Below are 25484 nucleotides of genomic sequence, written 5' to 3'. Positions count from 1 at the left end.
ACAGCGGCAGACTGTGGGCCAATCAGAAAACAGGAGGGGGGCGCACGAGAGAACCCGGCATCACGTGACGTGTCAGCTGACTTTTTCAGAAGTCAGAGGCAGCAGCAGCTGCCGCGGAGGTGACCGTCGGACTTAAAACTCGGCAGTTGCTGTAGCGAACATCCACAAAGAAAGAAGGCTGCCGAGCTCATTTCGTTGCTCTTTGTGGACGTGGGAGCTGGGCCGCTCTTGACCTTCCCGCTTCTCACTCAGGGAAAACTGCGACACTTTGTTATATTAAGAGGTATGGTATCAGAAGAGTAGCTAGCTTTGTTAAGTGTGTGTTCTCGCTGCTGCTGTGTTAGTAGCTGACATACAGCGGAATATTGCTTGCGGTTGTTTGTGAGTCACTTATTCTGAAGCTGAAGTGTTAAGTTAAGCACCGCGACAGTAAATGTTACTTCCTTGACACCCATCCTTGTTTTGTTCTTGTTGTGCCTGTTGTGTTGCTGTCCTGTACAGAGGCTGAGGCAAACGCTCTCTGAGGACACCTGCTGTCTGGACCATGAGGCTCTCCTCTCAGCCGCCCAACTTTGGGCTGATAACCTGCTCTTTGGTGTTGATATTGCCGCTGTTTGGCTCCTGTCATCCAGCACAGCTTTCCGGAAACCCCAGCCTGGTGTTCATGGAGCAGCTGAGCCACTCAAGTGTCAGATTCAACTGGAGAAATGTCACCTGCTACGTCTGCAAAGCTGTCTTCACCATTGTTGATGTTGCCCTTCTGGTAATGTGTTAAAAATGTCCTATTAAACCACAAGTTGCACAAGTGCAACAGACCATCCGGTCCTTAGAGCAGCTCAGGAAGTCATTTGTTTTAAAAGTGAAAAACATTTAGGAGGCGTTTACTGGAGTATTAAAACTGCATTTAAGTTTAGTTATACATTAATTGTTGTGGACTGCATTTTGACTACATGTATAATTTAAGTTTAGTTATACATTAATTGTTGTTGTGGACTGCATTTTGACTACATGTATAATTAGAGCTTACGTTTTTACAGTCCGTAGAAAATCTTGAGCAAAGTCCAACAAATATTGGAAGACTGCAGCTGCCTCATAAAATTCTGTGCAGGAAGATTATGTTTTCCATATTAACCTGCATCATGTAATACTGAGAGGTGCTTCTAGTATATTCAATATTCCCTTTACCATTTACATCAGTGTATTTTCTAATGTTGAGAAGTAGAAACATTTAAACTGGATGGCTGAAGACTAGATTTGAGATCAACATATGCTTCTGATTTAACTGTTTTTGTTTTTTTTGTTTTTTTGTTTTTTCTTTCAACTTTGTGATGTGTGGTTTGTTCCGTTTATTGCACATTGTCCAACTTCCTAGACTGAACAAGGGACTTCTCTTAAGCTGTGGCAGTTACTCTTTTATCTATTTGTTTATTCAATTCTGGTACAGCTAAATTGGGTTAAAAAGACAATAAATCTGAGCAGTTCGCATTATGTTTCCAAATGTGAATCACCAATTATGTTAGAGAATATTACTGCTATTGCAGAGCATAAAAAGTTTAAAAATGTTCGTGGTATATGATACAAGTCGTATGACACTCTGCTTCTTCTGTGTTCTGTGTTTAGCATAAAAGTCCTTAGACTATGTCATGTGGTCTCTATTGACCACAAATAACATGTTTTCATCATTAGCTGTAGCTGCTGACCTCAACCACATGTGTTTGCATATTCTCCTGTTTTTTAAGTGCAGATGCTGCACTTAAATTCTGTGACTTATATTCGTACTGTGAAATGTTTCTTTGAGCAAGTTTAAATTCAGATTGTTCAAAACAAATTTTAGCTTGGACTGCTTTGCAGGAAGTTCAAATGTAGTGGTTAGTTTTCTTAATTTCCTCCTCTCAGAGCTTGTTTTTTCTCTGTTAACCCCTTCCCCCAGAGTGATGCAAATGAAGAGCGAGTGGCACGTGCAGTAGGTGAGGCATGTATCCGTCTCCATCTGGCTGATGAGCAAGTCTGTCGGGATATAATTGAGCTGTTCAGGGATGACTTCATAAGGGCCCTGCAGGAGTCATTTCTGTGGCCCACTGAAGCGTGTGCTATACTGGTGGGCCCTTCCTGTGGCAAATTTGATGTGTATGCACCTTGGAACATCACTTTGCCAAATGTTCCTAAGCCCCCCGTTAAACCACCCTCTCCTCCCAAACCGGGTTCTCCACAGAGCAGAGTCCTGTTTCTCACAGACGTCCACTGGGACAGGGTGAGTGTGTGAAATGAAAAGAGCCAAAATTGAAGTGAAATCCTGGTAAACTTGGCTATTCTTGTCCTAATTTTGTGTATGTATGTAGTCCCTCAAAGTGTGTCTGTCAGTAGGTGTGTGTATATGAAACCTTTTTATATTAAGGTCATACGCTTGTTAAAAACAAGGTTAAAGTTAGTGATTTACAGCGTCTGTATATTTTCGGCTTGACTGAGCATAAAGTGTTATGGCTTTGATCACCTGACTTGTTTTGGTTTAACTCGTGCCTTAAAAAAATATTACTCTTTGTTCCTCCTGACAGGGATATGACGTCGGCAGTGCTGCAGACTGCAAGGAACCTCTGTGTTGTCGTAACAATTCAGGCTCTCCAAACTTGAGCAGGAGGAAGGCTGGGCACTGGGGAACTTATGGAAAGTGTGACCTGCCTCTTTGGACAGTGGAGAACCTTCTGGAAAATGCTGCCAAAGCTGGGCCATGGGACTGGGTTTACTGGACTGGAGACATACCAGCACACAATGTGTGGTCACAGACCAGGGAGCAGCAGTTGTCAGAGCTTACTGTCATCTCCAGACTCATCCACAAGTAAGTTTGCTTTAAGTTTAACTGACTTTTTTTGATACGTGCTACTTTAACTCATAAAACAGCAGATCAGAGTAGTTTTAATATTATAAAACTAACAATATATGTTGTTCCGGTTTATGGCTACATTCATTACAAACACACTGTAGTCTGACTCAGACCATGTTAACATTCATAGGGTTGTCCAGTCATAAGTTTGTCATGTGGTATCTTGAACTGGTCCAATCTCATGTTGACTCTTAACTTTTGTCCTCAGACACCTGGGACCTAATGTGATGGTTTACCCTGCTATAGGAAACCACGAGAGCACACCAGTAAACAGCTTCCCTCCACCATATATTCATGGCAACAGATCCTCCTCCTGGCTATATGACCAAATGGCAGAGGAATGGGCCCCGTGGTTGCCAGATCAGGCATTGAAGACTTTAAGGTTACTGAATTTTATGATTTTATTATATATGAATGTCCTTTGCCACAGTACTGCAGTTAAAGCTACCCGTAGGTAACAAAGCATTTACACTGGAACACGAGGAAACTGTGTTTATGATGCAGTTTCACTTTGACTGGTTAAACAGCCAATCACATAGCAGCAACTAACCTGATTAACTGCTCATTAATGCAACTATCTCATTAGACAATCACATGACTAGGGATGGGTATCGTTTAGGTTTTATCCGATACCGGTGCCAAACCGGTACTTTTGAAACGTGCCGGTGCTTAAACGGTGCTCAAACTGGTGCCTAAAGAATGGAGAACACAAAATTGATCCTAAAACCTCTCATGTTCAGCTGTGGTTTTTTTTTTTTTTTTTTTTTTTTGTAAAAAAGATAACAATGTTAGCCTTTTCTGCAGCTATGGGGCATATATGGTATCACTCTTGGCTGGAAGCAGTGCTTAAACAATGGAAAAAAACACAAACTTTGTCCAAAAACCTCTCATGTTTAACTGTTTTCCACTTTTTCTTTGGTCATTTTAGCCTTTTTGGTCAGGGTGAAGGGAGTATCTGCCATCAAACAAGAAGACAGCCGCATGTAACTACGACTGTGTTTGCTAGTTCACCTTACGTGCATTAATGTAATAACGTGGTGAGCCTACTCAACGTAAATTACACACGAACAACATTAAGCTACTCACGCAGAGAAGAACGACTGCTGCTGCCATCATCATCCTCATCATTTCTGCTACACTGGCAGGGCTAGGGGCCAGGACTCTCCTCTTCGGGTTTTTGGGGGATGTTGCTAACTCCGGGTCCGATAACAGGCACCACACCCGCAGTAGATGTGCTCGGTGTGAGGTCTCGCAGCAAGCTATCAAATACGGCGCATTTTTCGGCTTTTAAAAAAAAACGCTATGCGTCGCCAGGTGTTTCATCGGATTCGAGGTGTTACCTCCTTTGACAGTATCACAGTATCAGCTTAAAGCACTTGTTGCAGGCTGCTGAGTTTACATATTTTGCTGTGAAGTACAGCCAGACTTTTGACCACTTCGCTTTGGGCATTTTTAATCTGTAGCTCTGCTCTAAAAGAACGTACGTACCTGGACCCGCCTACTATCCTCGGAAACGTAAAATGATTGGCCAGAATTCAAAGTGTATCACAGCTCAGGGGGAAAAAAAGCACCGAAATAAAGCACCGAAATGTGCGCTGTTTTTCGGTCTGGTTACTACCGTTTATGTCAGAACCGGTGCCATCATGGCACCGGATACCGGTACCCATCCCTACACATGACAGCCACTCAGTCTGTTTAATCACGCAGACATGATGAAGACAGTCTGCTGAAGTTCAAACCGAACATCAGAATGTGGAACATGGTTATTTAATTTAATTTGAATGTGGTATGGTTGGTGGTGTCAGATGGACTGGTGTGATTATGTCCGAAACTGCTGATCTGTTGGGATTTTCCCACTCAACCATTTCTAGGATTTACAGAGAATGGGCTGAAAAAGAGAAAATACCCAGTGAACAGCAGTTCTTTGGGTGAAAATTCCTTGTTGATGCCAGAGGTCGGAGAAGAACCTAAAGAACCATTTGTTACAACCATGGTATACAAATGGGCCACAGTTGCAGAAGACCACATTGGTCCCAGTCCTGTTGGCTAAGAACAGAAAATTAAGGCTACATTTTACACAGACTCACCAAAATTGGACATTGAAAAAAAGTTTTCCTGGTCTGAGGAGTTTTGATTTCTGGTGTGATATTCGTATGGTACCGTCAGAATCTGGTATAAATAACACAAAGCATGTATCGATCTATTTGTGACATGATGTCACAAAGATAATCTCAGAGTGGTTTCTTCAACTTTGCAAGGACTTCAGTGTACTCACTGGCCTCCACTGGCCAGTGAGTGTATACAACACTTTGAGCTTCAATAAGTGAACCAGAGCCTGAAAATGTCTAGTTTCATTTGACTTTGAGTCATTCAGATGTCCTGTTGTTGTAATTACAGATATGGAGGATTCTACACAGTGCAGATTCAGCCTGGTCTGAGGCTGGTCTCTCTCAATATGAACTTTTGTGCACGAGAAAACTTTTGGCTGATGGTGAACTCCACCGATCCCGGGGATCAGCTGCAGTGGCTCGTACACATTCTCCAGGCCAGCGAGGACAAGGGAGAAAAAGTGAGTTTGATCATTTAACACTGTGACATTGGGGTTCTCTTATTTTAATTACGTCTGATCTCATTTATTAAGCAAAAGAAAACATTTATTTTTCTTTAAAAATATCTCCTCCTTTATTGTAGGTACATATCATTGGTCACATCCCACCTGGCCTTTGTCTTAGCAGCTGGAGCTGGAACTATTATCACATTGTCAACAGGTAGCTGCAGTAGTCACTGAAGATTTAATAGAAAGCTGTTAGAAACTGTTAGAAGATAACTGGAGTACTAAAGTCAGTCTAGCTACTTCTTTGTCACTTGGAGAATGATTTGGGCTCGTATTCATTAAGCAATAGTTTATTGTTTAATTGCAGAGCATTAAATGTTTCCCAATGTGAATTTAGAAAAGGTGCGCGTGTAATGCTGATCAATGCAACTAAAGCCCAATAAGCAGTATTTTTGGAATTACAGCAGCTAGATACAGAGCTGGCTTATTACCAGAAACACTTTTCAGCATCTGAAAGCATGTGAACAGAAATGAATTGGTTGGTTTCTCTTTGGTAAACTACTCTCGCATCCTTTCTTCAGGTATGAAAGTACAATCACTGGACAGTTTTTTGGCCATACGCACCTGGATGAGTTCCAGATGTTTTATGATGAGGAAACCATGACCCGCCCGTTGGGGGTAGTGTTTATTGCTCCCAGTGTCACTACCTATGTTAGCCTTAATCCAGGTGAGTTAATAATTGAGTTAAGTCATCTTCCAGCATTTCATAAGCAGCGCACTCACACGCAGCAAAAATGTCTTTTCAGGATACCGTGTCTACTATGTTGATGGGAACTACCAAGGAAGCTCTCGGCTGGTGCTCGACCATGAAACCTACATCCTGAACCTTACAGAGGCAAACCACAGTCCATGGGCACCACATAGTCCACAAAAGGATCCTAAATGGACACTACTGTACCGTGCCACTGAAGCTTATGGTCTGTCTACTCTGTTCCCCTCCGATTTTAATCGGCTGATTGGGACCTTTATCAATGATGATCCTGTCTTCCAGAAGTTCTGGTATTTGAGGTATAAAGGGCACGTCTCAAAGCCTTGCAAAGAGGTCTGCAAGACCGGTATACTGTGCTACCTGCGAAGTGGGCGTTATGATGACCTGAAGCAGTGCGACTACCTCAATGGTTTTAAAGGAAGCTTAGCCAGAGCTGCCACAAAAACTCTCTGTTGACCCGATGGAGTTTAGCCTGGAAAAGGCAGGGTGAGGGGGGGGAAAAGCAATATGACTAAATATGATACTGAGCCAAAAACAAATCATCCTCTGTTGCAGATGGACAATGATTGTTGTTGTTTTGTTTTTTTTTGTTTGTTTTTTGTTTTTTATAGGTTTGGTTTCATAAAGTCACTTGACCTATTATTCATTATGTTCACACGTATGTGGAACTTAGAAACCCAACTTGAGTATTTGTTGTGCCTCATCACTAATGATGTGTTTAAATTCACTTACATGAATGTGGGACGGTTGACCTTTTTTCTTTGATGTCAGTTGTGAAAAGGGTGGTTAAAATATTAGTATTAGGCATTACAAGGATTCTTCAGTTCTCATGATTTAAGCAGTTCTTTTGAAGCGTGCCTTTTCTTTTCTTTTTTTTGTCAAATATGAACTTATCGATTCTTGCAATCTTATATCTTTTAAACCTCTGTCCCTCTGAAATGTTAGTCATCCATTAATTTTCTTCTTTTTATATAATTTGGGGTTGCAAAGTGGCTGGAGCCTGTCCAGCGGTCGTGGGGCAAGAGGTGGAGTACACCCTTTATAGGTTGCAAGCCTGTGGCTAACACAGACAGGCAGCCATTCACACCCACATTGACACAAGAACCGACACACATACAGTAACCCTGCAAACTCCACACAGAAAGACACCTGCTGGCAGACCTTATTCTTGTGCGGCGATGATGCTAATCTCAGTCCCACAGTGTGACTCAGAAATGTTTTGGCACTTTAATGTCTATTTTTTCTTAGTCCTTCGTCAGCACCATTGTTTGGATTTTAGGTCTGTGCTTTATGTAATCCACCTTATTTGCAACATTTTCTGCCTCAGCAAAAACATCTTTTAGCCAACCAAAGAGCAGTATTTTTCATTCCTAATGTTTACTTCTGCCTGCACTTTGTTTTTAGCCACTTTCTTTAGCAGTGAATAAATCTGACATGCTTGTTTGGCTCCTCAAATCTGGGGAATTAATGGTGTAACAGGAGAGTGCTTGTAATATAAGCAGTAATTTAAGCGATTGTACAGTGTGAATAAAATTGCTTGCTCGTTACCTATTTGTGAGGGGCAAATATTGAGTTCAAATTAAAATGATTTTATTTTTAATTAAACACATGCACAGCTCCAACACTTTATTACAGTCTTTTTCTTCTTCAGAAATTTGATACAAACACTGCCATCAAATCATTATTTGCATTGAAGTGACCCTTGATTAATCAAAATCAGTTTCTACAATAGCTGCTGCTTTGAAAGCTCAAATTCTAAATCATTGTGAGACTAACATCTTTTCTGAGCTCTTGTTAGCAATGTCTTGGCTTCCTCTCTCCCTTTTCCACATTTCCACCAAAGACAACCCTAACCAATACCTGGCTACTTTAGGTTTCAAGAAATCCTCAAGTGGGGCTGAATAGGTAACAGCATTGGGAAATAGTTCACAAATAAAGCACTGAGCTATGAAAAGAAAAGCCACATATAGCTTTATAATTTCATGAATGCTAAATGTTGATCATTTTACTACATACACCAAAAGAAGTACCTGCACATACAGATTAATTTAAATGCGGACATTATTCTTTGTGTATTGGTAAATCTCCATGTCTCACAAATTTAAGTGGCAAAAGCTGAGAGTAGAATTTTAGTCTACATTATTTGTAAAGCGGAGAATTGTAAGCACTTAAGATCACAACATTTAAACATATGTAAATGTACGGTATTCCTCTGGTCAATTTTAACACCAAAACTGCATTTTTTAAATTAGTGTTCAATTTGCATATTTCTGTTCATTATGCATCATTAAAGCTAGAACAGGTTTTCCCATTTTTCCATCTTTCTTTTATTCAGATTCTAAGAAGAACATAGTGACACCAAAGTCTTCCTTGTACAGGTCCCAGGTCTTTGGTTTGTGTGGGTTGTCCAGCTCTTCCCTGGGTAAAAACAACCTGAGGACAGTTTAAAGAGAGTGTAAGTCATGATAATACAGTCAAAAGAATACAAAAAAAAATGGTCTCTGATCTGCTGAAATAGAAAAAAGAAACACACTTGTTATCTTCTATGAAGGATGTATTGAACCAGAAGTAGAATGGAACATCTTCATATCCTTTCGGGAGACCCTAAGGATGATGAGAACAGATCACGTGAATCTAATTCACAAGCTTTCCTTTAATATAGGTGAAAGGTGAAAAAGTAAGCACTCACTGCACTCGATTCAAACATGACCTTCACATCTCCTTCAACCACAGGTCCATTCTGCAGGCTGATGACTGCTGCGTTATTACCCACATCAGGAAATACCTAACAAAACGCATAAACGGGTTAAAACGCTAGAACTCTTCAATCCTGTTGTGTGAATTTGTGAGTGTGTGACAGACTTACCGTGCAGTTCTCCTGCTTAGCACACACACACTCAAACACCAGCTCTTTTCTCACAATTATCTTGACCTTGAAATCGCTACCATTACCTTTACCAACACCTGAGCAGGAGTAGAGGGAGAAAAAAAAGCTCATATGTGCCACTGTTGGTGGTGCAGCTATAAACGAACATGATTCAGGTTTTCTAGTTTACCTGCTATGGAGTGGATACGGATGCTTTTAATCCTGAGGCTTTTCGGTGGAGGCAATTGTCTGTTGAACTTATTCTTCATGATTTCATAGTACCCTACGTACCGGCTCTGCAGGACACAAAAACAACAAAACCTTTTAACATATTGTGGCTGTAGGAGGTAGAGCAAGCCATCTACTAATTGGAAGGTTGGTGGTTTGATCCCTGGCTCTGCCTAGTCTGCATACCAAATATCCTTGGGCAAGATATTAACCCCAAGTAGCTATGTGATGCATCCATCGGAGTATGAATGTGTGTGAATGGTGGTTAGAAAGCATAGAAGATAGTGAATGTGTGAATTTGGCATGTTCTATAGAGCGCTTTGAGTACTCTGGGAAAGTAGAAAAGAATAAGAATCAGTCCATTTACCATTAAAAAAGCAAGCATTTAGTTTTTGTATGTGTGTTCCAACAGGCTTAAGAAGATGTTGAGACTTCAGAATCCCTTTTATGCTTCTTGGAATTGATTTCACCGGTGCCTAAAACTCCAATATACTTATTCCAAAAGACATTCCTTTACTATTTGTTTTGATGATGGTTGTGAAGAGCGATGTCTCACAGGTACGCCCAAAATCTCCCACAAATGATTTGTAAGACAGAACCATCTGGCTGTTTCCAAATACTTTCCTAGAAAAGGTTTGCCCAAAACCTGGCAACCTTCTCTGGCGATGTTACAAATTTTGGAAAAAAAATCCTGTCGCCTCACATGTGAAGAAGGCCGTTGTATTGCTGCCATGCTTTTGTGTTTCTGCCACATGGAGCTGCTCATCATAATGATTAGAGGGTTTCTTTAAGTAGCTTTAGGGTAATCTTAAAATGGAACATTTAAGAATAAATGCCTTCACTTCAAAGAGTTTTTGATGACTTGTTGTTACCTGAGAGGGAGTCTCCACCCCCTGAAACTTGGAGCTCTGACTTTTGTCCGTCCTCCGCTCGCCAAAATACTCCAGACTGTCCTTCAGTGCGAAAAGAAACAAATGTAAGGATATAGCCTTGTTTTAAAGCGCTTATCTATTTACCCTAGTTTGACAAGTAAGTAAGTAAGAGAGATGTACCTGTGCACTCTCAAACTGGTCACTGTCGATAAGCCAGGTGCACACCATAGTACCGGTGCGTCCTGGGAAAGGGAGCAGTAGAATTCACATTTAAAAAGACGCATATTTTCAAATAAGTGATCCAATGATAATGAGTCAAGGAGAGCTCACTAATGTTACCTTTCCCTCCTTTGCAGTGGATCGCAATGATGTTTTGGGGATCAGCAGACATCCACTCTCTCACGCTCGCTGTGTATTTGAGCATGTCCCTGAAACAATCCAGTACAAGAACAAAGAAATAAGGTGTGAAAATACTAATTAGCACTGGAATTGATGCAGTTGTGATGCATCTTTTTCCTGGATCTGAGTCATTTATAGAAATGCTTGAAGTCTCAACATTGGTATAGGTTTACTACAAGAAAAAGATCCAGATTAAAGAAAAGGCCACATATGTAACAGAAACCGTGCTCACTCCAAGGAGGGGACATTGTGGTCATCAATAAACACCCGTTCAACCCTGTAGTGGAAGAACTGGGGGTCGTAGCCTTTCTCACCTGGAAACAAAAAGAAACTACGCTGTTTTGTAATCCTCAACAAAAGGGCATACAGTGCATGTGAGGAAAGGTGGTGCACACTTACTGCAAAGATTGTAAACTTTATAATGGCCTTCATGTTTAGTGTCTAGAAATCTTGCCACTTCCTGCACAAAGAGAGAAGAGAAGTCAGTTAAAAGCCAATGGTAACTGTGATTGGGATCATTTTGATCTTTGTCTATGTTATTATTATGTTTGTAAAATGAAGCAGGTGGTGCATGGTTCGCATCCAAGGCCACTCACACTTACCCTGATTGGATTCCTATAGAAGGCCTGCTTCCCAGAGGAGGGGAAAGACATGGCGATGACACGGTCTACAGAGTGGGTAAAGATGCAAAATCATTGTTTTTCTTTTTTTTTATTATTATAATTTTTTTTCTTTTTTTTATCTCAAAATGTATTTTCCTGACATGCATAATTTTTTAAATTCAAACACCTGCCTGTGACATAGGTAAGATCGAGGTCAAATCCATCCTTCTGATAACGCCGCTTGTTTTCAGAAATCTGAAAAATAAGCAATTTTTCCAGTGTTCTTTCTCCAACCCTAACACTTGTAACTGTCCAGTTTGCGTCTAGAATGACGACCTTACCATCCTCCTGGTGACTTTCTCCAGCTCTTTCTTCTGAGCGGCCAGTCTGAAAACCCTCACGAGGATTATTATTCTCAAGAAGCGGAGAAATGTCACAACCCTGAAAGGAAAATTGCAAAAGTGAATCATTATTCCAGGTGTTCGAAGTCCAGTGCATTCAAAAGGAGATTATAAAATCTGTAATATGGTTTACGATACTCTATGCAACTACTGCATGTAGCTTAAAACCATATGGTTAAGCTAAACAGTCATTAGACAATCAGCCAAGTCAGTCATTCATTCTCAGATTTTCACCACCAAATAAGAAAAAAAAGAACTTCAAAATTTTTTTGTTTTGTTTTTAAAGTACAATATGGCTAATTGCAAATTTACTGAAAACATTGCTCTATTGCTTTCTTTTTGGAGTAGTTTGTACACAGATCTATGAGGTCAGTCAGGAATCATAAGAGAAAACAGGTAGGTGGAGTATGGGTGTAAATTTCCATATGGAAAAGAAATACAAGATTTTTTTTAATTCAAATATTAAATGTGTTATACTATGATATGCTCATTAAAGTGGCCCCTTTTGCATTTTTCTTATCCAACACAATGCTTATTTACCGATCATACTTAATTATTTAATTGTTCCTTCCTGCTGTATGCCTATTGTGATGGGAATGCAATGAGCAAACATGTACCTGGGGATGAGGCTGGGACCTGACAGGTCAGAGAAGGTGTAGACCATGGTGACCACCAGAGTGACTATCACCACGCAGGCGTCTATGATGTTCAGCTTGGAGCTGAAGTACACTTTAAAACTAAAAGGAGGCCAAGATAAGTGGAAACATGACACAAGACAATTAGTATACAGCTGGAGAAAGAATCTGCACAGATCATGCAATGGACATATTCAGTGATTTCTCTGACACTCTGATGACTGTGCCATTACATTTCCTAATCCCTAACCCAAAACATTTCCTGTCTGACTTCCTTTTCACAACTTCCTGTTTAATGACAAATCAGACTTGGTTTCAGCTGATTCAAAACTCCGGTGGGAATCACTGCTTTAAACATTTCTCTTTCTCACATTTGCACGGAAACAGTTGTGATGTTTACAGATTCAAACTATATCGCGATCCACCGCATCAATGTGAACACTTCTTCTAGCGCAGTGTCAGCAAAAAATTACTTTTGCAAAAGTAAGTTTTGTCTGATTTGTTAGGCAATCCACTGGCTTCCTCAGAACAGAGGCTATTCTTCCTGGAAGGCTGGCTCATGCGCATGACTTCTTACTCACAACCGGGTGTTGATGGTTACAGAGGTGCGGAAAACAACGACTAGACTCCCACAAGCATTTCTCACTCACCCCTCCACATAGACACGCAGGAGGACATCGGCAAGGAAGAAGAAAGAGATGGTGAGGGACACAGCCTCTAACGCATTTCCAGCATCTCTACTCTTGGCTGGCAGCGAGAGATCCACAATCACCAGCACAAAGTCCACTATGATCAGTGTTACTCCAAATAAACTGGAGAGAAAGACATGCAAATGATGATAACACATCCACTTAATTAAAAAGACAACCAGGTAGGAGTGTACCCGTTTCCAATTTGCAAAAAACACACTCACCGAAAGCCAAAGGACATGACAAACGGGGCTATCCTTTTCCGAAGATTGCTGCAAAACAGGGGACAGGGTTATATGTGCCTGTATGTAGAGCTGAAGGGTTATGCAAATTGGATCTCTGTAAACTTACTAGTACAGTGTGTCTGGTAGTGCACTCTCCTCCTTTCCATCATCAATCTCTACTTTAGCATTCTCCATCTTTGTAATGTTTCTGAGAAGACAGATAGACATTACGGACAAAGACACACAAATATATGTATTTATTTGATATATATAGAGAGATAAATAAATAAAAACCTCACCCATTTACGCTTGAGTCTAACCCTGGGCTAAAGTACACAGAGGACATGATGCTTCTGTTTCCTTTCTCTTTTTGTCCTGAACGTGGAGTTTCTGCATTTGGAGACAAAAGCGTGATAAGATTGAGTGCGCCCTGTTCAGCGCGATGCTACGTGGTTACAATGTGGAAACAAATGAGACAAGAGTGCATAAACTTTGTGTCATCGTCCTAAAACGCTGCTTTTCTTCAAACCAGTCTCTCACGCATTTCCCGGTGCTGCCTGCAGGATGCAGGAGTCCACAGCGCGTCCCTAAATCACTACATTCAGCTGCAGCACGTACAAAGAAACAGCTCAAGAAAGGAATCGCTCATTATGTTTACCTCTGGGTAAATTTTAACAAAATTTCACCGCCCGGTCCACAGTCTGTGTGATCACCATTCACTGTCCTGTTGCTTTCCTTGCAGCGTTGACGCGTTCACAACAAATCAGACCCCCAAAAAGCCCAACTAAACTAAACTCCCACCGCCTGCTTACCGTCGGGACTGTCATTCGTCAAATTATACGAGACTTCGTCTTGTGACTTCTCCCGGGGACAAAGGAAGACGGTTCAAAGGTTAACCGGGTGGATTTTTTTCTATCCATCCACTATTCCTCATTGTTTTTGCAAACGTAGCGGTTTCGAACTTCCTGGAGCTCAGTAGAAAAAAAAGGAGGAAAAAATGGCCTCCCCCTCTTTATTCATATTTCCTCCTCAGCTTACTTTGACTCAAAAACAGAGTCTGACGGTAACCCTTCTGCACAGACGTATTTAAACCGCCGATAGTTACTAAACTAGCCCAACGGGCTGGAACATCTGGTTTTAATAGACTGGCCAAAAACGAAATAGTACATTCCTGCCTTTTGCGTCACTTGTTTGTTTGTGTTTTGTCATGAATTCATGATATTTGGGTATGATATTCAGAAAAATAAAAATAAAAAATAAAAATGAAATAAATACATAGAAAACACAAAATACCTCAACTGCTCCCTTTAGGGGTCGCCACAGCGCATCGTCTGCCTCCATCTGACCCATTTCCCTTGCATCATCTTTTATTACAACAACCCTCTGCGTGTTTACTTCACATGCAGAGGGTCATTTATCGTCTTCCCACACGCTGACTTACACTACAGTTTGCACCTTTCCCGTGTTTTATACCACTGCATATTAAATATGTGTAAATATTATAACTTTAGTTCCCTGGGTAATGTTCACACGGATGCTCTGCTGTTTATGAAATTACTAAGAAATCATATATTGCATTACTTTATTGCACGAATTAGTGTTTAAAGTAGGAAATTAATAAAAATAGAATGTATTTTTTTTTTATTAGGAATAATTGTCTCCCCCCAATAGATCACTGTGTTATATTTAAAAGGCAAACCCCACAAGCAGCGCTTCTGGTATGTAAAGAATGGAGCTCTTTCAACATTTTCGGTCAGTGAAGCTATTTGCAGCTCTGAGATCAGCTCTACTTTCAAGACAATGCGATGGTTTATGAAGGAGAAAGCACAAAACTGACCTGAGTTCAGTGTTTGGCGAGACCGTTCTCGTCCGAATCCTCTAATGTGAAACATGCAGAACTAGCCCAGCCTATAAATAATGCTGACAAATTTTAGGGGAAGAGAACACTGAACCTGAAGAAAACAAGGGAAGCTTTGTGAAATGAAGGTAAGGCTTGTGGCTTCGAGATTCTTCAGGTGTTAAAAAAAAGCATTTAAAGTTTTGGATAACTTTTTGATTTTTCTTAAAGTTTTAATCTAAATTGTCTTGTTTATTTTAGAAAATGTGGTTTTTCCTAAAAGTCATGCCAGTGTTGCTGTTCTTGACTCTGCTGTGCCCAGTCTTGGTCTCCTCTTCACAGCCGTCTGTATGTATCTACTCTGTAACAAATATTTTCATTTATTTTTGTATTGACTGTGAAAACTGAAAATGTTTGCCTTAAATTGTGTTTTTTCTAGATGTGTAGAAAAAAACTGTGATGCATTACTTACTGCTTCCTCTGTGTGTTATCAGAATAAAAACAGAGGTATTTTTTTCCTTCCTTATTTTAAGGCAATAGACTCGTGCGGGCCTGAGTTTGCTGTTCTCAAGCGCAGCATAAGGAAACTGGAAAATAGTCTTTTGATCAGAAAATGGCAGGTTGAGCACCTGCAGACGCACAAATACTTCCGTCCGTTTCAGCCTGCTGCGTCTAACAGCAAACCTCAGGCTGATTCAGACCCCGATTCTGGTTTAAACCACAACAAGAGCGCAGCACTAGATGGACTGGATATGACGCTGACTAAACCACTTCCACCGACAGGCAATTTAATTGTTTATGATAAAGGTAAGAAAAGCGCACTATGTTTGGTTCAAATCTACAGTGCATGACGCATTTTTCTATTTCTCGATCACTGAGTTTTGCACATGCACAGCTATTTTTTACTTGACATGCAACACAAAGTCAAAATGTCAATGTAAGAACATTAATCAGCAATCTCTGAAGCATTTATTTTGTCTTTCTTCTAGACTGTTCTGAACTGTTCGACAGACAGAGACCATCTAGCGGTTTCTACCGCATAAGACCCAAATTACATCAGGAGCCCTTTTTAGTTTACTGTGACATGGATGATGGAGGAGGGTGGACAGTGTTTCAAAAACGCCGGCATGGAAGAGTTGACTTTCACAGGTAATTGTGCAGAAGAAGTAGCCCACAGCATGTGGGGGGAAGATCCCACAGCCTGTCTAAAATCTAGTATGATGCTGATAAAGCTTGTGGGGTTTTCTGTTTGAAGTCAACTGCCAGCCTACTTCTCATTTCAGAGACTGGGTGGACTACAGAGATGGCTTTGGCGACTTCAAACTGTGGAATGACGAGTTTTGGTTGGGCAATGAACATATTTACTCTCTGCTCTCAGAAGGTCAGCAGGTCACATTATGCACTAATGCTTCAATCAGATCAGCATTGACCTATGGGACACAAAAATACAACCAGGTCTCATATTTTGTGCAAGAACGGGCCTTTAAAAAGCATGTTTGATAATATATTGTAGACACCCAGTATGTGTTTTTCCATTCATATGTTGCATTTTAAAAAGTTCTAGTTCCTGTCTTATTAGCTTCTCCTTTACCAACTTTACTTTGTGTCTTTTTTGTGCTAAAGGTAAGAACCTTGTGAAGATCGATCTTATGGATTGGGATGGACAGAGACGCTATGCGTTTTATGACAACTTCAGGATCACTGATGAGGCTGTGAGAAAAACACTTTGTGTAGCTTTTCCTTAGAATCATAAGTATAACGATCCTCCCAGGAAACATTGTTCTAATGCTCATTCCAGGATAAATATCGTCTTCAGTATGGGCAGTACAGTGGGTTAGCGGGAGATGCTCTCAGTGGAAGCAGGGGTGTGGTGGAGCAGTGGTCTTCTTGCCTCAGTGGCATGCATTTCAGCACCAGGGATCAGGTTAGTCACACATCTGTCAAAACCATTACCACTCCAAGATGGCAAGTTGATGTTTCACAGCACGTCTAATAGACTACTCATGTGCAAATGATCAATGTGAAAACACTGATGCCGGTGGTTGACAGGATAACGACCGGTACCTCCAGGGAAGCTGTGCCCAGGAGAATAAAGCAGGTTGGTGGTACAACAGGTGAGGCTGTCACCCACCCTTTCTGTTTCATGATGAGTCTGCATCACTTCAAATGTGATTATGAAGTTTCTGCCTCTTCACCGGGTTTTGTAATTTGGAAAATTTACCTTTGACATTGTGCCCTTAACTTCTGATCTACAGATGTCATGCAGCCAACTTAAATGGAAAATTCTATCGCAGAGGGAAGTACAAAGCCGAGTATGATGACGGTATTGTTTGGGGGACCTGGAAAGGCCTTTGGTATTCACTTAGACACACCACCATGAAGGTGCGGCCTCTGGTTTTCCTAGACGCCATGGGCAGTGGAGCGGGCGAAATTTAAAAACCTAAACGCTAAAAAACAAGAGCAAACATTCTTTGCCATATTTTAATTTCTCCCTTTGCTATTTTTCTGTCAAATATCAGTAATACCGTATTGTATGCATTTCTTTCTGTAAAGTGTCTATTAACCAAACACTAAAATAAACAGCATTTCATCCATAACACCTCTCTGATGTTCATTTGATTGTCCTCAAGCATAGTTACAATTGATACAACTGTGTAATTTTCATTACATATTTGACACTGCTTAGATCTCACATTAAACAGTGAAGCTGTCAGGATCTGGAGACTCGACTGGAAAGTGCTATCAGGCACCTGCGTTCCTTGGTCTCCACCCCTGGGCGGAGCCATCTCCCTGCTGCAGTGCTGCACACCTGATACTGATTCGGGGCAATCAGGTTGAGGATTTAAGGTCCCCTCAGACTCTCCTTCACCGCCAGTGCGTCAACGACCTCACGTTGGTATTGACTCTACGACTTTTTACGCTCTTGCCACTTTTTCATTGTTAACCTTGGTTTCATGTGCTTCCGATTTCCTGGACCTTCGTTGTCATCACCCTCAACCCCAGCTCGCCTTGGATTATCTTCAAATTCATAAGGAATACGATGACCCTCACCTGCCTGCCCTCCAGCCTCACTGACCACCTTGGACACAGCGGAACTCAGGTCTGCCAGCCTTTCCACTACTCCCCTGGACTACCACCGCCTCTCCCTCAAAGCGAAATTCACGCCGATCACCAACGCAACCGCTCCGTTCCCGTCTCAACCTGCTAAATCCCCGTTCACCCCCCCCCCCACTGACCCATGGCTACTTCGTTAGCAACTCCTTGTCACGAATTCACTGGTTGACTAAATAATAAACACTGCAAAACGTTTGAGCTGTCTCTGTTTGTGGTTATCTGCAATCGAGTCCAATTTAGCTTTCGGCCCGTGGCCATTGTGACAGAAGCAGTGTAGCTGGTGCGGTTTCAGCATTGTAGAGTACTGTAATTGCAGAAGACTTGGCAGCACTATAAAATAAACACATACAGTTATGTGGAAATAAAACTAGAGCATTATCTGGGTCTAGGTATTGATTTTAAGAGTGCATTTAGAAAATGTGACAGGTTTATTGTACCAGCTGTTGAAGTACAGAGGAGAAATGTATTTCCAAAGTGTGTTAAAAATCTCAGCAATGGCATACAGTGAATTAAATAAAACTTTACCAGTTCACAAAGTCAGTAATAATATTACAAAATATCAAAACAAACCTTAAAAAATTCCAAACTAAAGTCAAAAATAAGAACTTTAAAAGATAAAAACATATAGAGATAAATCTGTAACATTACAATACATAGGTGGGTACAGAGATGTAGGGTGAAGGGTAAAGAATAAATGTGATTTTCAGTGGCAGTTTTTCTCAGCTGTAGTTTGTGATCTACTCCTCCTCCCATACATATGACGAGGACAGATCTAGATCCAGCATCTTTTGTTCTGCCTCACTCAGCTTGTAGGGAGAGCCATCACTGCTGGTGTACTCCTCAGTCACGGGCAGAGAGTGGCAGCGACCTTTCCTCTGGTCTGAGGATGAAGCAGTAAAGCTGGAGCTGCGCTTGCGCCCCTTGGCTGCAGAGTTGGACTGAGCCTCCTTTAATTTCCGGGCCAGGATGTTCCTCTGAATTGGTGAGGGGCCGCGACGGTTCCAGTTCTGTTCAGCCCGATCCAAACTCAACTGGTTCACTCCCTGAGAACTAACAGGTGCTGCGGCGGGACCCCCGATCCCTGAAACTTGGTCACTGTTCTTTCTCCTCTCTGCTGTGCTATTAAAGTCAGATTTACCCTGTGTCCCAGATGCTGAAATTGTGTTTGTGTTGGTTCCTGCATGTTTGATTTCATTAATGTGCGAAAGCACTGGTTTCTCTGTCCAGGGCTTCCTCTGGTCACTTTTCTGTAGTCTGGATCTAGCCCACTCTGAAGCCCCATGCTCTGGAATTGGATAAGAGCGATATGGCTGTCTCTCCCACCCTCCTTTGCTCCAACAGCTTCCTTCGGGAAGAGTCCGAGATCCCACCTGGAAAGGACATAACGGTTAAACTTGACCATTCGTGGCACTAAAATGTTTTACAGCAATAATAAATAAATAAACAAAATAAAAAATAAATTAAAATCATACTAAAGAGTATATAAGTTACCTGGGTCAGGCTTCTTTCTCTGAACTGTCTGGACTGTGAGAAGGACGGTAGCTGAGGTTTGGCATCATTAAAACTGGAAGTCCGTCGGAAATTTGGATTCTTATGATAAGAGTTTCCCGCTGCTGCGTGTCCTTCTTCTCTGAAACCTGTTAGCCCACTCCTCTCTACCATCTCTACCCAGTCAGCAGTGCGGTCATGCCACTTGGAGCTGCTCCTACTTGCGTGAGCAGCAACAGGAGGACCTATGATCAGTTCCACTCTAGGACTCAGTCTGTCCGGTGTGGCCCTAAAAGTTTGTGGTGGTGGTTCAGAAAAGGGAGCTGCAATGTGAAAATTCTTGAGTTTAGAATCACCCTGTAGACCTAAAGGGGAGGCAGAATGAGCAAATCCAATTGGTGTAGGAATGGGAGAGATGGTGGGTGAAGCAGATGTGTCTACAACAGTGTCATGGACAGGGCTGGAAGAGACATGGTACAGCTGTGTAGCCTCCTTTAAGCCCTTCTTCTTCATCTCTTTCAACTGTTGTTGTGCCAATTTGTACCTAGGCAAAAAATAGTTTCCGGTTTATTGTGTGTGTGTGTTTTTTTAATAGCTAGTGACAAAAAGGGATACATCTGGGATAGAATATTATAAATTTTAAAACATACCCAAATATTGGTGGAAACACCTTCTGGCCAGTGGGAGATAGTCTTTCTTGGTCCTGTGGGAGTGGTATCACCACGGTCTGTGAGAGAGGTTGACTTCCCAAGAAAGCCCCATCTTTTTGGGCTGCAGCCACACCCACGCCCCCTGAAGGGCTGTGAACATCAGACAGGCTGGGTCTTTGTAGGCTGTGCCCACAGATGGAGGCCTCATCTGAGAGCTTGCGCCCTCCAGGAGAATGCATGGAGCTTCTCCGGACAGAGCTGCACTGAGGGCTCTGGCAAAATTTTCTCCACACCGTCACCACAACAGTAGCCATAATCACAGCCAGACAAAGGGAGATACCAACTACCACAATCATGTTACCGCCCAAGGGTGCAACTCCAGGTGAGAGAGATGGAGAAGGAGCTGGTACCACTGGGACAAAAAGAAAAACAAAGTTTGGACACAAAACTGAAGAGAAAAAGCTTTAATCTAAGATACTGAAGATTAGAAAGTGCAAGTTAAGGGTAAACAAACTCACCGACACAATCCTCTAATGAACACAGGGACTGCTCCTTGATCATGCCAGTGCACTGCATCCCTCGCACACCTGAGGGCAGTAAACACTCACGCACTCGTTCCCTCACCCCTTCTCCACAGCTCACGCTGCACACACTCCACGGCTGCCATGGCCCCCATGACTCTGCAGGATGCAAGGAAAGTGTTAAAACGCAATAAAGCAGATTAGTAGTTTAAAACCTTTAACTCTGCATTGCTACATAAATTCCCTCCACTCCAATACACCAAAAACACACGGGCTAAACATTCTCACCTGCACTTTTGTAAGCCACCAGACACGTCTGTGCTGGACTGGGCGAGCGGCTGTAGTTGAAAACAAAGCGAAAGCAGTACTTATTCCTTCCTGGGTAAAACACGGAGCAGTTGAATTCAGTTTCATTCTCTCCCTGAGTCAGCCAGTTAAAGGCCAACGGGGGAGAAGTGGGCTCCTCTGCAGATGAAGCAGCATCGCTATACAGTAATACTCTCCCATTGATGTGAGCACAGGGTGGGGTGATCAATTTAACAGTCATAGTGCCCTCACAGCCACTCTTGTAAGCATTGGCATTTTCCACTAGCAGCTTATAGGAGAAGATACGGGACAGGTAGAGCGGGCCAGAGCTCTTCACCTCCTGTGCTGTGTGAGGAGACCGTAGAGCAACTCTTATGAAATCTCTGTCTGTGAATGGGAAGGCACAGGGCAGTTCAACACTCTGAGAACGGAGGGGTTTGATTGGGATTCGCGTGAGGGCTCGGACCTTGTTGATGCTCTTATGACCTATTTGGTTGTACTCCATGTAGCTGACTTCTAGTGAGAGAGCAGAATCAATGCCGCTGGAACAAGCCTGAAAGTGTTCATTAGTGGATATCCCAACCTGAAGAGAAACAACAGAAGAGAAGTATGATAATTATTTATGGTCATTGTTTTACAGCAGTATATACTGAAATGTTGTTTTTATTACCTGAAAGGATCCCGAGTGGTTCCCAGCTCTCTCCACGGCAATATGAAAGGTTGGCCAATGGACTTGTAGTTCTGAACTCCACCACCAGGTAGTGCTCTCTATGCTACTGCCCTCTGTGCTATTAGTAGGGAAAACAGTGGAGATGCTGGTTTGTCTCAGCAGGAACCGGAAAGTTCCTGCGTACGGGAAGCAGGAGCAGTTGAACTCCACCCTGCCAGCCGGTTGATTGTTGTGGAGAGTCTTGGTCAGAACAGTGGTGTTGCTTTCCGTGTTGACGAGAGATAGGCTCCTGCTCCGGATGGTGCTGCTGTTGGATTTTATGCTGAAGTCCACAAATACGCTGCTGTTGCTTAGGGCAGAATGCAAGGAGGGCCAGATATTGAGCCCTGCAAAAGCTGCAGGAAAGGAAACACACAAGTAGATGTGAGAAAGACAGAGAAAGGAAAAAGAAAATGTTACACATTGTTCTACAAGTGGTGAATACACCTTCTTAATATGTCCACAATGGGTAAAATTAAGTCTGGTTGTTGTTAACCATTAATGCATTTATTTAAAAAAATCCAGATTTTCCAAGCATGCAAGCAAAGTTTTACTGTACCTAAAGGTTGTTTCTAGTTCCATTTTGTTAGGTAAATTAATCAGAATGATAAGCTCAAGTGTGAGTTAATATTTGTGGCTGTTTAAAAAATACTAGGAGTGTATGGGTCTGTTCATTTTTGATGGTAATTTTACAAATTTTAGAAGGTTTTCTAGTAAAACTTGGCCTCAATTGTGAGTTTATAAAGCGTCAGTTTTGACAACACATTGTAACCGTAATTTATAACAACGTGTCCTGTGTGTAATTATAATACTTTTATAAACCTCTTATACATTTCCCTTATCCAACATCAGATATATTGCCCAAACAACCACGCCAAGTATAGTTTTTGCTCAGAACGACAAAACAAGCTCAGTGGAGTCCACATTAACAGGTTCAAAAGCAGTAAAGTATAGATATCAAACAGACAAAGAGTTAAACATGTTTGAGTATATAAGCCAAGAATCAGAGTGCTATTAGTGGGGGGAAACGCACTAGTAGCATGTTATTTTAAGAGCTATTGTGCTCTGTATTGTGTAAATCCTGTTGTTGGGACCTCACATCCTCACAAAGGAAAGCGGGTGTCTGAAGAGGCCACGCATTAGCCTCGTTCAGCAGTCAATTAAAATGCAGTAAGATGATAGATTTGTAGAAACTCACCATATCCAATGAACACTAGCAGGAAGGACAGCAGTGAGACAGCCTGTGGCATTCCGATACCTGTGCCTCCTTTTTCTCCAACACCACATGATCGTCCTATTCCACCATCACAACACTGTGAAAAGCTTTAAATGGGGAAATCATAGAACAATAAAACAAAAAAAAAACAAGAAGATAATCCACAGAGAAGTAGTAGATAGCAGTTAAGTGTGTGTACAAGAAGCTGTGCGCTCTTCTGCATGTATGGAAAACAGGAAGGCTAGAGTATGAACAGTGAACATGACTTTTCTGAATTTACACTGGCGTCTTCCTCTTCCTTTCATCTTCACAATGGGTATGGGGAGCTGCCACCATCACACAAGAGAGGCTTCAAAAAAAGGAGGGGAGGGGGCTTTGTTCATCACAAACATGTAGTAGGCTGAAGCCAAACACTTGTCTGAATTGATCTATATATATATATATTTTTTTTTTGTTTGTTTGTTTTGTTTCAAAAACAGACCATTTCAGACTTTTGAAGTCAGAGCAGAATCAGAACATTTACTACTAGTTATTATTTCCATCATAAAGTCAGCCAAACTTCCAAGCAAATACAAAGTTAAGGTGGAGCCTGGCGTTTTCTTGTTTTTAACCCCGTGCTCATACTGTGTAGCTCATTTGGGTGAATATTTTCAGGATATGACTGGTTTTTAATCCGCGAATAAACACAGCGCCCTTTGTGTGCGCAATACCTTCTGATTAGTGAATCTAAACCTGGATTTTCAGTCTAGATTAGCATGCATGGTGCTTTACATAGTGAGTCTAACCCTTTACTGTTTTGTGTAGTGCAGTCTGACTGAATCAAATTGTACTCACGTGTCTTGAAGACTCAGAAAAGTATGGTTCCTCGGCGCTTTCCCCCGCACAGCACCAACAGTAACCGTCCCTCCATATGCTCGTTGCGAATTTCTTTTGCCAGATAAGCTGCTAATAAATTTCACTGACAGTCAGGGGGACAAGTATGACAGCCCCACGAGCGCTCCAGAGGCGCGCGCTGGGGTTCAGAGCGCGTGAAAGAGATCCGCTCAGTAAGGTCAACAAGAGGGCGTATTATGTTTGCGGCAAACTCCCTTTTCCTCTCAGAATTTAGACACGCAGTTAAACGGTTTACGACTTAAGTCTTAAATATTATCTGCCTTGAAGCTTCCATTTAAGAAGATATTTAAAAAATAAAGAACGTTTTGCGTCCAAAACGACTCTCGCCCTTTTTATTCCTGCCTGAGATTAATAGTAGGTAAAATGAAGCAGTGAGAAGTGGAACTGGTTCTAACGTGCTTTAGCTCTAGGAAATTTCATGCTAGACGAAAAAAAGGCACAAATGAAAGATACATTTCCTGCTCTGGCAGTTAAAGGATCGCATTGCATTAAGTCTATCATTCCAAAGATCGATATCAGTTTTAACAGGCGCCCGGATCATCAAAACATTTAAGATGGCAGTGCCGCAGGAAAAATATGTGAAATTCAACATAGGGATCTGTAGTTCAATCCTTTATGTGACAGTGTGAGAAAAAAAAATCAAACGTTTTAATCAGTATTGTATAGTAAACTATATATGTCGTTTTTCTATGATTAACCAATTAGAGTTAAAAAAAAAATAGTAGTCAATCTCATTGTAAGAGTAACGGGACTCATGTCGTGCGTTAAAATGTTCACCTAAACTAAATATTGTGCATGCACCCCCAATTATGAGAATCAGACCTGCCTCGGCTCGGCTCTCGAGACTTCCTGAACTAGTTGAATTCATCTATCAATAAGCGGGCCACATGGCAGGGTAATCTAATCAACTCTGCAGACCTTCATTCTTCCTCTGGCGAGAGTCCACACAGAACAGGAAACCTCTCTGGAGATGAAACGTTCACGTTCACAATGGGAACAATGAACTTTTCTATTCTGTTTGTTAAAATACTTTAAGGTGACAACAGAAGCACCATTCTAACACTACTTGTTGCCATAGGCTCCTCATTCATATGTAGTTACTTGCTATATGGTAACTGTGGGTGAATATGATAAAGTATTGTTTTGAAAGATTTGTTGTGCCAGTTGATCGCGTGCTTACCTTTCAGTTTTGCCTTCAAAACACACACTCTGGTATTTGTCTAGCACAACTTTCCTCTGAACTGGGACTGAGTATTACTCACATGCACTCTGTGAACTGGATTGACAGGAGATGCATTTTAGTCTGTCTTGTCTGGTCTTGAATTTACCCAAAGCTATTACACTCACAGGAGCGTTTGCTGGGAAAGGGACAGGAACTGATGTTGATGGACTAAATTAAACGACCAACAAAAGATGCAATGTGGAGTAGGTCATTTGGATTAATTGAAACCTGGGCATCTACGTCAGCAGGGAACGCTACAGTCCCTAACCACTTATTATATATTTTACTCTGGAAAATGTCATTAGTGATGGTATTTTTCATAACAGAATGCTTTGGTTGCATTGAAAAGGTATACCCGACTTTTCCAGAATGAGTACATTGTGAATGAAAACAAAGTATAAAACATAAAG

General features: G+C 41.6%; 4 protein-coding genes across 6 annotated transcripts; 2 read left to right on the top strand and 2 right to left on the bottom strand.

Annotated features, from left to right (window-relative positions):
* Window positions 1–78: 78 nt before the first annotated feature.
* On the top strand, window positions 79–7752 carry smpd1 (sphingomyelin phosphodiesterase 1). Its single transcript, XM_084942440.1, has 9 exons — window positions 79–283; window positions 502–763; window positions 1931–2251; window positions 2553–2833; window positions 3087–3260; window positions 5276–5447; window positions 5570–5646; window positions 6014–6159; window positions 6239–7752. The coding sequence occupies exons 2-9, from the start codon at window positions 545–547 to the stop codon at window positions 6655–6657; spliced, it is 1809 nt and encodes a 602-aa protein (XP_084798566.1). The 5' UTR covers window positions 79–283; window positions 502–544; the 3' UTR covers window positions 6658–7752.
* A 752-nt stretch (window positions 7753–8504) lies between these two features.
* On the bottom strand, window positions 8505–14198 carry tpte (transmembrane phosphatase with tensin homology). Of its 2 annotated transcripts, none has more exons than XM_084942441.1 (19): window positions 13930–14198; window positions 13417–13507; window positions 13245–13325; window positions 13118–13165; window positions 12855–13016; window positions 12187–12306; window positions 11510–11609; window positions 11360–11423; window positions 11169–11233; window positions 10966–11026; window positions 10799–10880; window positions 10507–10595; window positions 10348–10409; window positions 10168–10248; window positions 9258–9363; window positions 9068–9165; window positions 8891–8986; window positions 8735–8805; window positions 8505–8634 (listed from the first exon to the last, which is right to left on the bottom strand). In XM_084942441.1, exons 2-19 carry the CDS (start codon window positions 13461–13463, stop codon window positions 8529–8531), a joined length of 1539 nt encoding a protein of 512 aa, XP_084798567.1. In that variant the 5' UTR covers window positions 13464–13507; window positions 13930–14198; the 3' UTR covers window positions 8505–8528. The 2 variants fall into 2 exon arrangements, with proteins under 2 accessions (XP_084798567.1, XP_084798568.1); XM_084942442.1 differs by lacking the exon at window positions 13930–14198 and adding an exon at window positions 13776–13921.
* Window positions 14199–14846: 648 nt separating this feature from the next.
* On the top strand, window positions 14847–18135 carry fgl1b (fibrinogen like 1B). The gene is made up of 9 exons (XM_084942439.1): window positions 14847–15103; window positions 15216–15302; window positions 15488–15761; window positions 15944–16103; window positions 16238–16335; window positions 16578–16666; window positions 16753–16878; window positions 17004–17068; window positions 17210–18135. The coding sequence occupies exons 1-9, from the start codon at window positions 15098–15100 to the stop codon at window positions 17388–17390; spliced, it is 1086 nt and encodes a 361-aa protein (XP_084798565.1). The 5' UTR covers window positions 14847–15097; the 3' UTR covers window positions 17391–18135.
* A 308-nt stretch (window positions 18136–18443) lies between these two features.
* Window positions 18444–24024, bottom strand: thsd1 (thrombospondin, type I, domain containing 1). Of its 2 annotated transcripts, none has more exons than XM_084942437.1 (8): window positions 23793–24024; window positions 22941–23307; window positions 21704–22098; window positions 21016–21616; window positions 20725–20886; window positions 20207–20618; window positions 19560–20100; window positions 18444–19438 (listed from the first exon to the last, which is right to left on the bottom strand). In XM_084942437.1, the coding sequence occupies exons 2-8, from the start codon at window positions 22990–22992 to the stop codon at window positions 18806–18808; spliced, it is 2796 nt and encodes a 931-aa protein (XP_084798563.1). In that variant the 5' UTR covers window positions 22993–23307; window positions 23793–24024; the 3' UTR covers window positions 18444–18805. The 2 variants fall into 2 exon arrangements, with proteins under 2 accessions (XP_084798563.1, XP_084798562.1); XM_084942436.1 differs by having other exon boundaries at window positions 22941–23065.
* Between the last annotated feature and the right edge of the window lie 1460 nt (window positions 24025–25484).

Source organism: Perissodus microlepis, chromosome 10 (genome assembly GCF_051167445.1).
Source record: "Perissodus microlepis isolate ML-2025 ecotype Zambia chromosome 10, ASM5116744v1, whole genome shotgun sequence".
Classification (NCBI taxonomy): Eukaryota; Metazoa; Chordata; class Actinopteri; order Cichliformes; family Cichlidae; genus Perissodus; species Perissodus microlepis.
This window is presented reverse-complemented; position numbering and strand designations above follow the sequence as displayed.